The 16,718-nt window shown below is 47.0% G+C and overlaps 1 protein-coding gene across 1 annotated transcript in view; it reads right to left on the bottom strand.

The window, feature by feature from the left end:
- LOC104375197 (oxidative stress responsive kinase 1) overlaps positions 1-11,001 on the bottom strand; it is a 170,277-nt gene extending 159,276 nt beyond the window's left edge. The window contains exon 1 of the mRNA XM_086614368.1: positions 10,932-11,001. Coding sequence (XP_086470494.1) covers positions 10,932-11,001 — 70 coding nt within the window. The remainder of the gene's footprint in view (positions 1-10,931) is intronic.
- Between the last annotated feature and the right edge of the window lie 5,717 nt (positions 11,002-16,718).

Raw genomic sequence — 16,718 nt, 5'->3', positions numbered from 1 at the left:
GCTGCTGGGCAATAATCACGGCTGGGTGAATCTCCCCATGGCCCCACCGAGCTCCACATTACAAGTCAAGGACTCTGATTTCCAAGCTGCAGAGAGATGCAGCCACTGTAAGCCGCAGGACTCAATGCCAATTTCTGCAGAAAGGAAGGGGAGTCTTATGGAAATTTTCGCCCCACCCCACGCCGCATTGTTCTCTCCAAACTCTTTGGATATCTCTTAGGCCCTGAACACAGAAAAAAGTCATCTGTTTTCCCACCTTCGGCAAACATTCAGGTTGGGAATCCTGACAGACTAAGGACAGAAGTGACAGCTTTGGAGAGAGAACCGTCAGCCCGTTAATATAACACAGGCCAGGGCTGGAACGGAGGGTGGGGAACAGGACTGGCCATGCAAAGCATGTCAGCGAGTTATCTGACAAAATTGTCCCCGGGTCGCTTTGGTGTTTGATTTCACCAAACAACTGCTTCACCTACGGCCACCAGTTTACAGTGCACACAGCTGAGATGGGCTTTCGGCAGCCTCCCCACCACCAAACAGTGCAGAACACCGCAAAGAGCTGCAGCTGCCCAGCTGTTGAACTCTACACTGGAACAAAAGATGCAAGAAAAAAAAAGAGACAAGAAAAAGTCACTGATCATAGATAGTATCAGCAGAGAGAAGAACTAACAAGGTCAAGCATCAGCCCATCTGATACTCTCCTCAATCTTTTCACTGCAAACATCAAAGCATGGAAGAGAGAGATGGCCAGAGGGTGCTTCCGTGACCATATGCCTAATCTCCTGCAGGCACTAAGATCACAGAACCATGGAATGGTTTGGGCTGGAAGGGACCTCAAAGATCATCTAGTTCCAATTCCCCTGCCATGGGCAGGGACACCCTCCACTACACCAGGCTGCTCAAAGCCTCATCCAAACAGGCCTTCAACACCTCCAGGGATGGGGCAGCCACAACTTCTCTGGGCAACCTGTTCCAGTGCCTCGCCACCCTCAAGGTAAAAAATTTCTTACTTGTATCCAATCTAAATCTCCCCTCTTTCAGTTTAAATCCATTGCCCCTTGTCCTATCACTACATGCCCTTGCAAAAAGTCCCTCTCCAGCTTTCTTGTAGCCCATTTAGGTACTGGAAGGCTGCTAAAAGGTCTCCCCAGAGCCTTCTCCTCCCCAGGCTGAACCTCAGCTCTCTCAGCCTGTCTTCATAGCAGAGGTGCTCCAGCCCTCAGATCATCTTTGTGACCCTCCTCTGGACCCGCTCCAACAGGTCCCTGCCCTTCTTGTGTTGGGGACTCCAGAGCTGAATGCAGTATTCCAGGCAGGGTCTCACGAGAGCAGAGTAGAGGAACAGAATCGCCTCCCTCGACCTGCTGGCCACGCTTCTTTGGATGCAGCCCAGGATACGGTTGGCTTTCTGGGCTGCAAGCACACCTTGCAGTTATCCCAAATTAGTTCAAACTAGCATACATCCCCATTGTACCTTTAAGCAAGTATGATTTAACCTGAAGCTCATTTAAAGAAAAGGACAGAAACACTACTGACACACTGATGGTCTGCAGGGAAGAGACCAGGACCTCACCAGAAAATACAGACACCCTACAGTTGCACAAGGTGCCGAGATGATTTGGGGAACACCTTTAAGACTTTTTCCCCCATGGTAATAACTACAGTAAGCTCCAAGGGCCAGTTACACAAGTCCTGCATGACCTGCCACATTTACTTAAGATGCTATTAGCATGCCCAAATTAGATTTTCAGTTTGAAACCAATTATATTTATTTGATTTCGTGCCAGCATCTCTGGCTAATTTAAAGGGCACTGCAGCTACACAGTGTTAATTCCACACGATGGAAAGCAGGCTCAAACATCTCGTTTCCAAACAGAGCAATATTACTGGAGAAGGCTTATCCTTCCCTTTTCATCACTGTCAGTTGTCTTTATGGTACATGCAGCAACGTAAATACCATGCTGGCTGTCATCAGGTATTACCAAGGCTCAAAACACAGCCCTGGTACAGTAGCCAAGCCAGCGTTCTCCTTTCTTCCCTCCCAACCTTTATCTCTGAACTCTGTCTCAACTGTAATTATCAACTGTAGAGGATATTTTATTTGGCCGAGATTCCACTAAGCAGAACAATCTGTCTGCATACAGTGCAGATGTTTGATAGTGCAGTGGTTATTTTAGGTAAATAAGCTTTTAAGAATCTGGTATGTCCTTTGAAGGCTACTATCCTTCCTTTTCAGGGAATAGCTTGGTCTTAGAAGTCTTTTCTGCATCGATTAGTGTGTTCAGCACACAAGATTAGCGCACTGGTTAAAAATTACATTCTTTAACTAAGGGTAATGAGAACCAGCCCTAGAATCTAGACAAGTAACTATGCTCAGGCTGCCAGTCCATCAGCCTCTCAGCTGTTCACATAAAGATTTGCATCGGTGAGTCCTTCCAACAGGAAGAGAGTTCATGCTCAAGACGATTTTTCCAGTGAAGTACAGTTTGATGGAACTCAATACCCAAGTATTTCTTAGCTGGGTACCAAGCTATTTATTAGACAGCACTCGGCATCCTCAGTGACAATTTTTACTTTAGCAAAGGGATGGAACTTACGGTCTCAGCCTTCAACTTGCTTGGTGCACTACCTCACCAGGTCAGAGACAGAAAGAGGTTCACAAAGAAGCAGATCAGGAGGTGAGGTTCTTACAGGTGAGGACATATAACACATCAAGTTTCCAAAGGACTCAATTTCCACTGGCAGAGATCTTAAGGAATCACAGATCAGAGACATTTGTAGCCAATGCATTTAAGGTTTGTAGCCAACGCATTTAAGATTTGGAGACAACACGAATGCCAAGGAGCAGCTCTCCCATGCCTTCCCTGGGAAGCGTCCTTGCAGATACAGCCTGAATGTAAAGCAAGCAGCGTAAGAAAAACACTGAGCTATAGACGAGAAGGCATTGTTCCTTCCCACTGTCGTAGGGAATCCATTAAGCAGCTGTTTCATACAGCGATGACAGGGTCACACAGAGGTTTGAGTGTTTAATAGAACGTGTGCCTATAATTCCCCCATGTGCCATTTCCAACACAAGCACTCATTAATTTGGTATAGGGATTATACAGTTTGGCACCAGCTATAGCAGGGAACTGGACTCCACGACCCCGGGAGTCCTTTCGAGCTCCGTGCCTCAGAGGAGTAAGTGACAGTAGCTTTCCATTTTTGTTCTGATAATTGACATAATGAAATCCATCCCTGGGGATTTGGCAGGAAAGGTGTTTACTCCATGACAAGAAGCGTCGTCTTTAATTTATGAGTTTTTAAGCCATCAAGAAAACCTCATATTCTGTTGCCTGCCTGGAGCTGGAGATGGTCTGAAATACCTGACTGCTGTTTCAGCTGCCCCACTTACCGCAACAGGTATCAGCTCTGAGCACAGCCAGCTAATTTTCTTCAGAAAAATATTCTGTAAGTGCTCTCATCCCATAGCCATTAACTTGCTCTCTCACTTTTCAAATGCCATCATTTTCCACTACCCTCTACATCATTTTCAAAGCTTCCTTTTCAGAGAGCTGGAACAAGCCCTGGATCCCAAGAAAATGGACTTAATCCCCTGAAGACCAAAAACAAGCAAAAGCCTAACTTAGACCGAATCAAAAACGAAAATGCACATCCTGCCCAACACTAACTACATAGCTTTCACCCAATGTTTAGGAAAACCTCAGTTTTACAAAACATAAGCTGAATTGCCACAAAAGGCAATAATCTCACGCCCTGACCACAAGCACGGGAAGACAACTGCAAGTTCCCAACTAGTTTTTTAGAACATTTACCTATTTGATAACACTCTCCCCTCTAACAAACTGCAAAATTTGTCAATTAACTCCACTCTAAGACAAAAGGCAACTTAAATTCTTCTGCACAATAAGCTAGCAGAGGGTACCACAGGACAAGCCACATGCTCAGATGTCTCAGTGAGGTACTCGAGGTCAAAATTTCACTCTGCAGTTTTAGCTTAATTATGTGGATGGATGAAAAGGAAACAGAGCATCCTCCCACACAGCTTTATTACTAGCAAGGTGCTAGCAGTAAAAAGAGTAAAGTTTGTGCTTAAATTACCATTCATGTCTGTAAAGTGGTTAAATTTTGGCAAAACCCAAGGAGAATTTACTACAGTAAGAGATGATTACTGAAGTATTTCAACTCCTACTATTCTTCTTTAACAGCTGCTTGTACCTTTTCTCTCCAGGATGAATTTACATAGGCTCATTTCCTGCCTGAAGGAAACATCCATTTGGGAGGATGCTATAAAGTCATCTTAGCATGAAACAAACCAAGAAATTTTTCTCTCCCCCACTCCCAACTCAGTAGTTCTAAAGACAAAATGGATGGGGCAGAAAAATCGAAATTTGGCCAGAAATTAAAACCTTATTCAGAGCAGCTGCTCTGTATTCTTTAAAAAACACATTTTAATTTGACTGAGTTATAAGAGTTTGAGTGCTGTTTCACAACTATGCAGTACAAGCTGTATAAAACTTTAATGGATGTGTGGAGGAAAGATTCAGCTAATTTGACCATTCGGTGAGAAAGTGAATCAGTGCTGTGGATTTACTCTGTATTTCATTTACACACAGGATTATGAAGCCCTTAAGACTTGAAAACAGCTGTCCCCTGCAGATGTCCTAGTATGCAGAACCAAAGAGGTCTAAGAAATCCTTACAAGGTGTGTCTGGTGGAAGTTGATATACAACCTTTTTTTTTCAGGGAGGAATTTGTCTTAATTGCAAGAAATCTGTGTTAAGCAAAAAAATCTGTGTGCAGTGAAGCCCATGAGGAAACAAGAATCTTCAAGAACCTTGAGGAGTGGTAAAAGAAAGGACTTAGGAAAAAAATATTGCTGGATGTTGTAGCTATTGAGTAGAGATGAAAAAAAACCACTAGATTTTTCCTTTTGCCTTGGATTACCACAAATTCCTACCTGCTTGTACTATGTGACAGAACCACATAACCTGGATAAGAACAGAGGATACACAGGTTGTAAGGATTAACAGGAGAACCCCAGGCATTAGCAGCATTCAGGTACCTGTACCCCTCTTGCCACTTTGCTGTATTTACACCATTTGTTACAGTGATCTTGTCTTACTCGAGTCAGACAAGTTTGATTTTGTTCTTAGCACAGCTACCGTCATTAGCATATGCATTATTTTGCACATCAGAGGTATGACATCTCCTCTCATACATCAGGAGTGATGACCTTCTGGTAAAGAGCCTGGACCTCCTGTCAGCCAGGGACCTGACCCTGCTTCCGAGACTGCCAGAAAGACAGACAGAGTTTGATGGTTTTTAAGAAATGTCAAGGCTGAGCTCCCTGAGGTAAAATTACAGGAAACTGTAGCAGGAGCCAAGTTCTTCATCTCTGCATCTCAGTTATCTGATTCTAAAGGGAGCGCAGGGCAACACGCTAAACTCATCTGGAAAGTACCAGGATCCTGATATTTCAAAGATTTTGCAAAGCCAAATTCCACTGCTCCACAGCTATTCTTCTACACCCACAAAGCTCTCAAGTCTGTCTCTCTCTATTAAGAAAGTTTAGTAACAGTGAGTTTACAAGCTCTCCATTCCATGTCCGCAGCTAAATTTACTGCTATAGAGATTTACAATGGCTATCATGCATTTTAGGAGGAATCTTCCAAGAAAACTTGACCAAAATGCAGTTTTTCGCAATTCACCAACACAATTAGCAAAAAGAACCAGTGCTGGTGCCCATCATTTTAAATAGCTCCAAATTTTATTAAAAGATTAGATCTCTGGACACTCACTTGGTGGGCAAGCTGCTAACACTCAGAAATAAAATAGACGCTGCCAAGTTGAAATAGACAAATGTTTTGGGGAAGAGTTGTTTCTCCAAGATTTCATCAGCTGCACAAGGAAGAAGCCTCCCAGGCGTGCATTTGCCAGCCAGCGTACACACCACTCAGGTGTGCTCCGGAGCACATCCAAATTTCCCAGCACTAGCCATGATATTTGCATTAAACTGAAACTATTTCAATGGTATTCTTAAGAAATGAAAGTGTCAAACGTTAATCAGTCCAGGAAGCTAGCAGTACTGGAAGCAACCACCACTTGGAAACCAACCCCGGAAAGTGTGAACTACTTCCACAAGAAACATGCAATGTGTTTTTTTCTTAATACCCCAGAATAGCCAAAAACAGCAGGAACCACCTCTGCTCTCCCCTCAAATCAGCAGGAAAAGCAGCCACGCTGCTTCGATAACTACGAAGTATTCTTCCCAGCCAGCCTCTTTCACCACCACTTGGCTCTGTACGTCCTCAGTCTGGTTCCTTGTGCGTTTTATCCTCCTTCCCACCAGATAGTGAACACAGACACACGCACAACTAAAACACCTTTTGCTGCACTTCCCAAGAGGTGAAGATCCACTCAGTTTAGCCCTATTCCAGTGGAGTGATGGTATCAAAGGTCTTAAAGGAATGAGACATGCCAAGCATTCAAAGGGAAGGTGGCCTGGATGCAGGAGTAACCTGGCTATTCAGTCTCACTCAGGAACACACAAAATATATTTGTCTGTGTCGAAGCAGCTGAGAATCTGGGGTACCAAGCATCACCACTTCAGTGTCCAAGCAGCTCAAGTACTATGAATGACTGCTAACATTTTTTTCTTTAAACAGATCTACATTTGCCCATAGTTAATTTTATATAAGCTTTAACATAATATAAACTAACAAAAACCCTTTTCTACCAACTTTAAGTGGAAAAAGTTAACGAACGAGCACACAAAGCGAGTCTTCGAATGAATTAACCAGCCTGAATACTGGGAATACACTGTAGGAATCAATTTTGGTTAGCTAGGCTGGAGGGGGAGGAGTGGGAAATCGCGAGGAAATGCTAAAACAAAACATATGGCATGAAGACTGAGAACTAAATTGAGCGCTTAGACTTCAAACAGTTATATTTCATAGAGTGTAACATTTTTCTTGAATGAGTTTTAAATAGTTCAGTGTACGAAACCCAATGCAGCTAGTGCAAGACTTGCAGGTAAAAATCAACACCATGCTGCAAAAAAGAAACCTAAAAAGTCGTCATTGGACAAGAGCCTCCCATTCCAGCCTGCTTTTTACCTCCAAAGGCTTTGGTCATACCTGGTGAGTACTTACAGGCTGCACATTTTCATTACATGAGATGACTACCCAAGCACAAGATGGGTGACCACAGACACTTTGATAAAGTTTGGGGAAGCGGAAATTCTGAGAAGTTCCTCTATACCTGCAAAAGAAAGTTTGTCCCACACAGGCATACATACACTCACACGTAGAGCTTGGGAAGAACATGCCTAGAAATCTAAATATTCAACTCCAAAAGATGATAGAAACTCAAAAAAAAAAAATCATGCAACTCCAAAAGATCTACATGTCCACAGGCAAAGCCCAACTCAAAAGCCACACAAACTGCAGTCATTAAGAAACCTGATCATTCAGTAAACGGTGGCTTCAATTTTCCATCTAAGCTTGATTTCTGAGGAGAGAAGAAACTCCCACCACATCTGTTTGTGCAGCCTGCGCTGTCCTCATCGCTACCAAGGAATCTGTCAGGGAGAAAGGGCACAGAAATAGAGCCAGGGAGCACTCCCACCGCTAATTTATCTTCTGTTTCTGGCACAGACTGCTCACAGCAAAGAGGATGCTCCTAAATCAAACAGTCACAGCCAGCACAGCCCTCGTCTTTCCAAAGAAGTAGCAAAATGAGAATGACCCAGTTCCAGTGAACTTCACTACCGCTACCAGCGTTTCCAACAGGAATTGTGAGATCCAAGGGAACCTGCGTCTGAGTATCTCATCAGCACAAGCAGCATGAGGTCGATTTTTTTTTTTTTTTTCAGGCTTCAAAAAGACGACTGCCATGATTTATATGCAATCCACGCTTGGAAGACCACCTTCACAACCACCAGCACAGACTAGATTTTCCTTTTTAGATGAAAATTTAGATGTCTCCAGAGGCACCACTCACCTGCAAAGACTATTGCTACTCTGAGGGTACATTTCACAGAAATGTTATATGAATTGCTTCCTCTACTCCACCCCCATTTTATCCTTTTTTGAAATGAAAGTCAGGTTCTGATCCTAAGCAAGGTTATTTGGTTAAGTGGAACAGAAGTTATTTAAGCCTAAGAAGACTACTCAGCAGTTACTAACACTAACCAAGTATAATAAATGCAGGCATTAGTCCATACCTTTATAATAGCACAAGTCATTCCCAGTGTCGAGTAATCCTTTTTTTAGCATAAGCCAGAATCAGGGAGAGCAGTTTTACAGAAGTTCCCTTTGCAGGTAGAAAACTTGCTCTTTCAATTCCTGCACCAAAATGGTATGGAGCCATCCACATCAAAATAAAAGCCACACAGGGCTATTTTCAGGCAAAACCAGTACAAACTAAGGAATGAGGCTACGCATGGATTTCCTTTATTCTGAGGTGGAAAAATAGCTGAGGGGGTAACCTACTGAATATCAGATGCTAAATGCAAAGAGCAAATTTTTCATCAGGAAGCAAGTTAAAACCTTTAAAAGCACCAGTGCGAAGTTCATCTCTTTCCACACCAGGATGCCTCTTTGTTCCCTGCTGAAAGACTTCTACAGCTCTACAGAAGTAAAGAGAGCTCAAAAAAAAAAAAATAAAAAAAATCAAAAACCAACCCTTGAGGTTTACAGGAGACATGAAGCAGGAGGCAAGGCAGTCCAGCTCGGTTAACACAGTGACATTTTGTCCCACAAATCATATACGTGCTAGGAAACTGGCGTCACATCTCCATCCAGGACGCTGGCAGGCACACCAATGTTTGAAATGAGTAAGGGGGGGGCGGGGGACGGGAAAGTTAAAAAGAGAAACCATATGTTTGCAATATACACATTTCAGTGTACACTCCATCACACACCAGAATTCCAACACAATCTTTCAGTGAGCAGGCAACATCCAGAAACTCAGTTTACAGAGGGACAGGGAAAAGACACAGAAGAAATTAAATACTTCTTTCCTGATTTCTCCCCAAGTTCTGCCTGTTAACGGCAGATGACACATCTCTCTGCTCCATCTAATACTTTGAGGCTGTAGGATACACGTCTCCAGCAGCAAGTTCTCCTAAGAGGAGTGCATTTACATTCCCTTTTGTTCCCGTTCCACTCTGATCCCCAGCTACAACGAGGCAGATCGTCCATTCGCTCCAGTCATTGGATACTCAAGCTCAAATCCTTGCTTGGTGCTACCAGAGCACCTCTTTGCAGGATCCCAAAAGAAAAAAAAAAAAAAAAGTATTTCCTACACACACAGATCCAGTTCCCTTTCCCAGGGAAACGGGTGGCATGTTCTCCCCCTTCCTCCCCGCACATTTATCTCCTGCTTCTCAAAGAGGCTGATCATCTTCTCCAGGGCACATTTTCCAAAGGAGGTTTAAAGGGCTAAGCTATAAGATTACACCTTCCTCATCTTCACAAGGAGTTTGTCTCTTTCCTAAAGCACTGCTGCGCCCACTGAGTGAAAGGAGAGGACAAAGCCTGATCCCACAGAACAACAGGGATTTCCAAAAGGATTTCCCCCCCTCCACAGCTTTAGTTCCTTCCTACTTTTAAACAATGCCAAGAATTTAATCTCTTAAAACAGCATTTTCACAAACTCTCCCACCCTCCTTAACAGAAAACAAGTCTCCCCATGAGGCAGAGAGATGGACGGCCTGGGCATGATAGCGCTACATCATTTATAAACTTCAAATAAAAGCACTCCACAAAGACTACTCTAAAAATTAACCTCCTTCCTAAAAGCCTTTGGCCAGGAGCCTGCCCTGCTGCCTCCTGCTTTATTCCATGCCTCCGGAGAGGGAGACGGGAGGCACTGACCTTAGAGTCACCTGTGGCACCACCTCGGATGTGTCACATATTCTCCCTGGAGCAATATATCCCTCAAACACACACCCCAACAAAACGGTTGAGACAGCCAATAAATCAGTACAGCGGGAGGCCTTTGGTAACTGTGCAGTTTAAAGTCAAGAGAGAGTGAGGGAGAGGGGGGGAAATAAAGAAAAAAAAAATCATTTAATGGAGAGAGCAAGGGCTTGGTCCTCGAGCTGCGAGGACAATGAATGAAAATTCACAGCAGCAGCAAAAACCCGGGATAAAAGGCTCGTTCGGCGGCACCACAAAACCCTCCGTCCCCCGCACGGAGCGAAGCGACGCGGGGCGCAGAGTAGTGGCCCCCCAAAACGAACAGGGATGCCCCAGAAAGAGGGAGCCCCCGTAAACCGGGGAGTTCACTCCCGCAGACCACCCACCCCCCGCCAGCGCACCCGAGCCCGCCCGGTGACGGGCACCCGGCGGAGCGCCCAGGGCGCCGATCCCGGCACGGGGATACGCGCACCGCGGAGGGGCGGGCGGCGGAGGCTGGGGGGTGCCCCCCCGCCGGGAGGGTGCGCCCCCACTGCCCCGAGCGGAGCGGACCCCCACGCCACTCTGCGGGGCCCGAGGGGGCGAAGCCCCCCCGCGCCCACCGAGGAGCCGCAGAAGCGGAGCCCCTGGTCGCCCCCCCCCCCCCCCCCCCCCGGCGGGACCCACGGACACCCCCCTTGTGCGGTGGGGGGTCTGCCCCCCCCCTCCACTTCACCTCCCTCGCGAGAAGGATCAGACCCCCCCCTCAGTAAAAGGGTCTCCCACAGCCCCACACCCCTCGGGGAGGGAGAGAGGCGGCAGACCCTTCCTCACACCCTCCCCACACACAGATCACTGGGGATAGGGGGAACGCACTCCCACGCCATGACGGAGAGTGCGTGACAGGACACCCCCCCCCCCCCCCCCCGCCTCAAACCTCCCTCAGCGGAGACACACACACACACCCCGCGGTGCGCACAGACGCCGGGCTGGGGCCAAGCGCCCTCGTCCCGCCCCGCCGCCGCTCACCGATGACCTCCTGCAGCTCGTAGTCATCCTTGTTGATGGACCAGGGCAGCGCGCTGGGGTCCTCGGCCATGGCCGCGCCGCGCCCGCCGCCCGCCCGCCCTCCGCGCCGCGAGGGGGAGCGCCACGCAGGAGCGAGGGAGCGGAGAGGCGCTGCGCTGTCCCGCGCGGCCCGGCCGCCCCGACGCCCAGCCGAGTCCCAACCGGCAGCAGCTCCTCCAACCCCTCCGCCGCCGCCGCCCGCCGCTACCGCCGGCCAAACTTTGCCTGCTCCCTCCACCTGCCCATGCCCAGAGCGCCCTGACGTCACCCGCGCACGCCGCCGCGCGCAAGCCCCGCCCGCCACAGCAGGGCGCTGCTCGCCGCCATCTTGAGCGTGGCGCCCCTCCGCCGCACCACCCCACGGCGGTTTGCTCGGATGCCGCCACTGCCCTCGGGGGATGCGTCTGTACGGAGGGCTGCCGCAAGCGGAGAGAGGAGGGAGGAGTCTTTAAGAAAGAAAAAGAGAAGGGCGGGGATGCCACACACAAGATGGCGGCCGCCCACACCTTCCCCTCCCTCATGCAAGCAGCGGGAGGGGCTGCTAGTTTAAGACCCGCTGCGGGCTTCTATTGGCTGCCAACTGCCCAACCTGCAGCTCCCATTGGTGGAGAAGCTGTCAATCTCGTCTGGTGCTGCTCCAGGGTCCCTTCGCCTGCCGGGTCTCTGGTGGAGGCAGGGAGCGGCGGGCCGGGGCCGGGGCCAGGGCCCGGGCCGGGGCTCACACCTGCCATGGCGGGGATTCAGGGCCTGGCAAGTGCCAGCAGCCCTCCTCACGAACACGGTCGCAGCGGGCCGGGGCGGCGTCCCTGCTGTGACGGACACATTGGAACCTACCGGACAGAAGGACGAAAAGCGATGGCGTGTCCTTGCCCGGGTTTGGTCCAGGAGGGACATTGTAATCCTGGGACAAAGCAGGCCAAGCTTTGTCTCCCGTCCCTGTTTCCCTGCCAGCCCGGCCCTGCAGTGAGCAGGTGTGGAGCCCAGCCCAGGCACTTCGGGCATCCACATTCCGTGTTCAAAAATAGGTCCCGGGGTTACGGTGGGTATGGAGGGTTCAGGGGGTCTGGTTTTCTCCTCGCTGCCTCTGAGGAGGAGCAGTTCTCCGGTTTCCCAGCTGCCAGATGCTTCTGCTTGCTCCACGCTGCAATTTCAACATTCACGGCTATATCCAGCACCCTTATCCTATGCTTCGTGGCCTGCAAGTCTGTAGCTGGAGCTGTGTTCATCGGGATGCGTTCAGAAGTACATCTGGTGGTCAGTGGGAAAAAAGAAAAAAATCAAAAGAGTGAGGAATACGAAGCTAACTGGTACCATGAACCCACAAAGGCTGCTGTCTATAGGTTTAAAGTGTTTGCAGTTTGGGGATCTGTTTATTTTCCAACACAAAATAGAGAAAACGATGTGTCTCTCACTATCACCAGGCACGACAGTAACCATTAGGAGAACTGAATGGGAATTTCTCTGTAACAATTTCATTCTCCTTTGCCGGTCACTGTTCTTCTTGTAGCTTGGTGTCAGGCACTACTGTGAGTGAAAGAACATCAGTTACACATATTTTTAGCTTATTAGGACAAATTCCTGAGATGCCTCTGATGAACCAGGCTTTGTAGAGGGCCACTGTACCCTGCCAAATGCATGATCTGCCTCCAGTATTTTCACTTGTGCTACCTAACACAGGACACTACCTCCTTCCTTCTACTTTTTTTTTTTTGTCCTGCAGAAGCAAGAGGCCCACAGTCCCGTCTCGCTGCTGTGCAGGCACTCCACAGTGATGGTATCTGTCATAAGGCTCAGCTTCCAACTGAAAAGCTGTTTGTTTTTCCTACTTGTCTGTGTTAAACACTCCTCTGCTGAGCAATTTTTAATATTTGCTAAATATGCTTTAATTACTGCTTGGAACTGTTCCTGTGATCTTTTAACCATGTTATAAAAGGAGTTTATATAGCAATTAAAAACAGGTTTTACCCCAAAGCATGCACTTGGGTAGCCAGTGTCGTATTTCTGATAGCTAACAGCATGTTAAAAATGGATCTGAGCCAGGCATCAGCAACAAAAAGAGGCTTATTTGTGCTTCATTTTACCACAGTGTTTTTAAAGTCAGAATCATCATTTGAATTATCTTGTTTTGGGCTGAAAATTGTCCCCCTGAAGGCAATGCTAAAACGCTATTGATTTGGATCAATGGGACAGGATTAGGTCCACAATGAGCCTTGTTCTTTAAGAATTAGCACAGACTTTGATCGGAATTAAAATTTAAAATGTGTGCTGACAAGACCACCAGTGGCCACACAAATGAATGCTGTGTTTTAGTTTTCCAGCTCTGCAGTGAGAAAAGCATTTCCACATTTTAAACCAAAATCTCTCATTCACAGAGAATCTGGGTCCCACAAATTTTGTGTAATTTTTTAAATGAACTCAGCACTTTTGAGTCAGACGTTGCTGTTGCCTTAATCAGGTTATTTCAACCCGAGTCTGAGGGGGGATGAAAAAATGGAGCTGGCTTCCACAAAGGTCTTAATCCTCAGCCCACTTCAGATCTCTAAGCAGCACCTTCTCGTGTTTCATCGTTAATATTCTGCTCACCCTATTTTTCCTGATTTGCTTTATTTTGTCTGTCTTGTGTAGGCTGTAAGCTCCTCAGGGCAGAGGCAGTGCCTCTACCCGTGAAAGAGCCTGTGAAGTGATGATGCTGAATCAAATGGTTTGTTGTAATAACGAGAAATTTTAGTAGAAATCTGAAGTGGAAAAGCACTTTCTTGGCCTATCCACCTCTACTCTGGACCAGGCTTTAAAGGAGACTGAGAAGTGGAAAAACTCCAGATGTCTTTCAGGTAGGAAGGCTGCAGTCTGAGAAAAAGTCTCAGAGCTGGGTTTCCCATATTTTTGGGCTTCCAGTAAAACACCACGATGATTAGAGCAGGCAGTGCCCTCCTCCCGTTGATTCTGCTGCAGAGTGAAGGCTTTCTTCTGACCCCTGCATTTCACTGAGGTCCCCAGGGCTCGTGTTCCTGACTGGCTGGGAGCCTTTGCACAACAGGCACACAACGCGTGCGTTCACACAACGAGCTCTCGTTCTCGTAAGGCACGTGGTTTCCTGCCTTTGGGGCCAATTACTTAGTGTTTCAATTAAACTTACTGGCACCATCTAGCTCTTTGCCTTTTTTTTTTTTTTTCCTATTCATGTAATATTGGCTACCATAAAACTGATGTTTAATGCATAAATTGGTGATTCCAGTACTCGGCGCACAGACGTTTCTGGATTTAGCACCTGTAAAGGATCATTGATGGTTGGTGCATTTTGTCATCATCACAAGTGTGAACATAAACCAACTCAATTTACACTTGGGTTGTAGAAAACTAGTCTAAACTTTATTGCTTGTTGAGGCACTACAGATTTCATCTTATTATTCATGTAAACTCTCAGATATGGAGAGTCTACATGAATAATAGGATGGAAGAGAAGGTGGCAGCTCCAGAGTGATCTTATTGCAGCCTTCCAGTACCTAAAGGGGGCCTATAGGAAAGCTGGAGAGGGACTTTTTACAAGGGCATGTAGTGACAGGACAAGGGGAAATGACTTTAAACTGAAAGAGGGAAGATTTAGATGAGATCTAAGGAAGAAATTCTTCCCTCTGAGGGTGGTGAGGCACTGGAACAGGTTGTCCAGAGAAGTTGTGGCTGCCCCACCCCTGGAAGTGTTCAAGGCCAGGTTGGATGAGGCTTTGAGCAACCTGGTGTAGTGGAGGGTGTCCCTGCCCATGGCAGGGGCGTTGGAACTAGATGATCTTTGAGGTCCCTTCCCACCCAAACCATTCTGTGATTCTATGATAAATCATTTTCTTCTTGTTACCATTGAAGTCGAAGTTGCTCTTTCGGAACAGTCATGCAGAGGCACTTGCTGTCACAGTTCAGTAGAGTTTGGGGCCACATGCTGCATGTCCAGTTAGAGGCTTTTCAAGGCATCATAACCACTGTTTGTGAGTGACTGTGCATTAGCTGCCGTGATTCCTGCAAACAGCAGCAGTTAACGTGCTTATTGCACTGCTTGGTACGGGCATGGTTGGCTAAAGCGAGGGGGAGCCCAACAATGCCTGTCTTATTCCATTCAGGATAGAGCGAGTGCACGTCGGCAAGCACAACGCCTGACCTTGTTTCACTGCAGAATTTGCCCGCTGTTCTTTCTTCGTGGAAACACCTTACCCTATCACACAGCAGGTGATTATTTAACAAAGTAGAAGGCAGTTTCCTCTCCAGCCAACAAAGCCAGGCACTGCACTTTATCTCCAGGGATTTCTCCTGGCAACTTTGCTCTGGGTTTTGAGAAATAAGGCAAGGACCGTGCGGTGGAGGAAGGAACAGTGATCTAAAACCCTCCAGCCGGAGCAAGTTTTTAATCACGGTTGTTTTCAAAACACAAGCTAAATGCCAGCCCGAACCACACCGGCAGGTTTTCCTAAGCGATCGCGTGTACTTCCATGTATCTCCGCCCCGTCACTTGGTGACGGTGTGCGAAGTCATTGTAAATTCACCTTTGAGGTCACTTTAAAGTCAAGTAGCTGAAGGCCTGGTTTCAACAGGTGGATTCTGGTTCTCACAGTACGTGTACTGAAACCAGCTTTCACTCTGCAAACACACTTCTTACCCCATCACCACTGCCTCTCAACAGCAACGCTGCGCTGTTCTCCTCCTTCCTCCACCAAAAGTGTCCCCCAGATTCGAAGCTCCAGGAAACAAGCAAAGAGCTTATGACCGAGACAAGTTTTTTCTCCTTACGCTTTTCTTCTAAGTTTATGATTTTTTAGCGTACAAATTGAAAGCCAGTTAACCCCCTCTGTAACAAATTATAGCTTTGCTGCCTCCTTCAAACCTAACGTCAAATCAGTGCTCGGTAATTACAACAAAACCTTGATTACCGCATACCTGAACCACAGTTTAATAATAAGCTCTTTCTCTCCTCTGGTTTACAATAATGCTTTCTTCATCCTGCTTTGTCTTTACAGAAGCTCGTGAAAGGCACTTCACATGCCCATACCTCTTTTCACCCTGGGAATGTCGCAGCTCCTAAGGACAGAAAGGTTTTCCCACTGGCCTTTTCTGTGGAGGGTAAATCTCCATCGTGAAACATTTTCTAAGCAGCTGAGCAGGACGGAGGGGTTGAGAATGTGTTTCACAGCTTTTTCCCTCGGTGTTGAAAATGCAAAGTAAGCCTGATGCAAGCATCCAGACCCTGGTGGACAAGCGGTACACCTGGCCTGACTCCTCTTTTGCAGTTGACAAAGGGTGGCCATAAAGCTTTGTATGTGTATTTAAGACTATTTTGGGCATTTTATTATCCAACAACACTCTTTCAGAAAAATACTCAGTCCGGACATAACTCCTGACAGACATCAGTTTAGTGATCCCAGTGAAGATCCCCTCCTCGCCACTTGCTGTTGCAGCAGAGAAGTCCCGAGTGTCCCTGGATACTTAAATCTCCTTCTGAGGGCTGGCCATGGCAGGACTGAACACAGAAAGCAGCTTTTGGAGGAGACACCGCTGCTCTCAGGTGATAGAACATGGATACTGTGTCAGCTGGGAGTGCTTGAACTGAATTTACAGCTGGCAAACTTTGAAGAAATAAAATAAAACATCTTTTGTGACATTACAATGAAGCAAGATGAATTCTCCAAAAACTCAGCGAGTAGAGAAAGCCTAGGAATAGAAAGAGAGGATTGAATAAGATTTCATTCACTCCTTGCCATCTGGGAA

Source organism: Tauraco erythrolophus, chromosome 7 (assembly GCF_009769465.1).
Source record: "Tauraco erythrolophus isolate bTauEry1 chromosome 7, bTauEry1.pri, whole genome shotgun sequence".
Classification (NCBI taxonomy): Eukaryota; Metazoa; Chordata; class Aves; order Musophagiformes; family Musophagidae; genus Tauraco; species Tauraco erythrolophus.
This window is presented reverse-complemented; position numbering and strand designations above follow the sequence as displayed.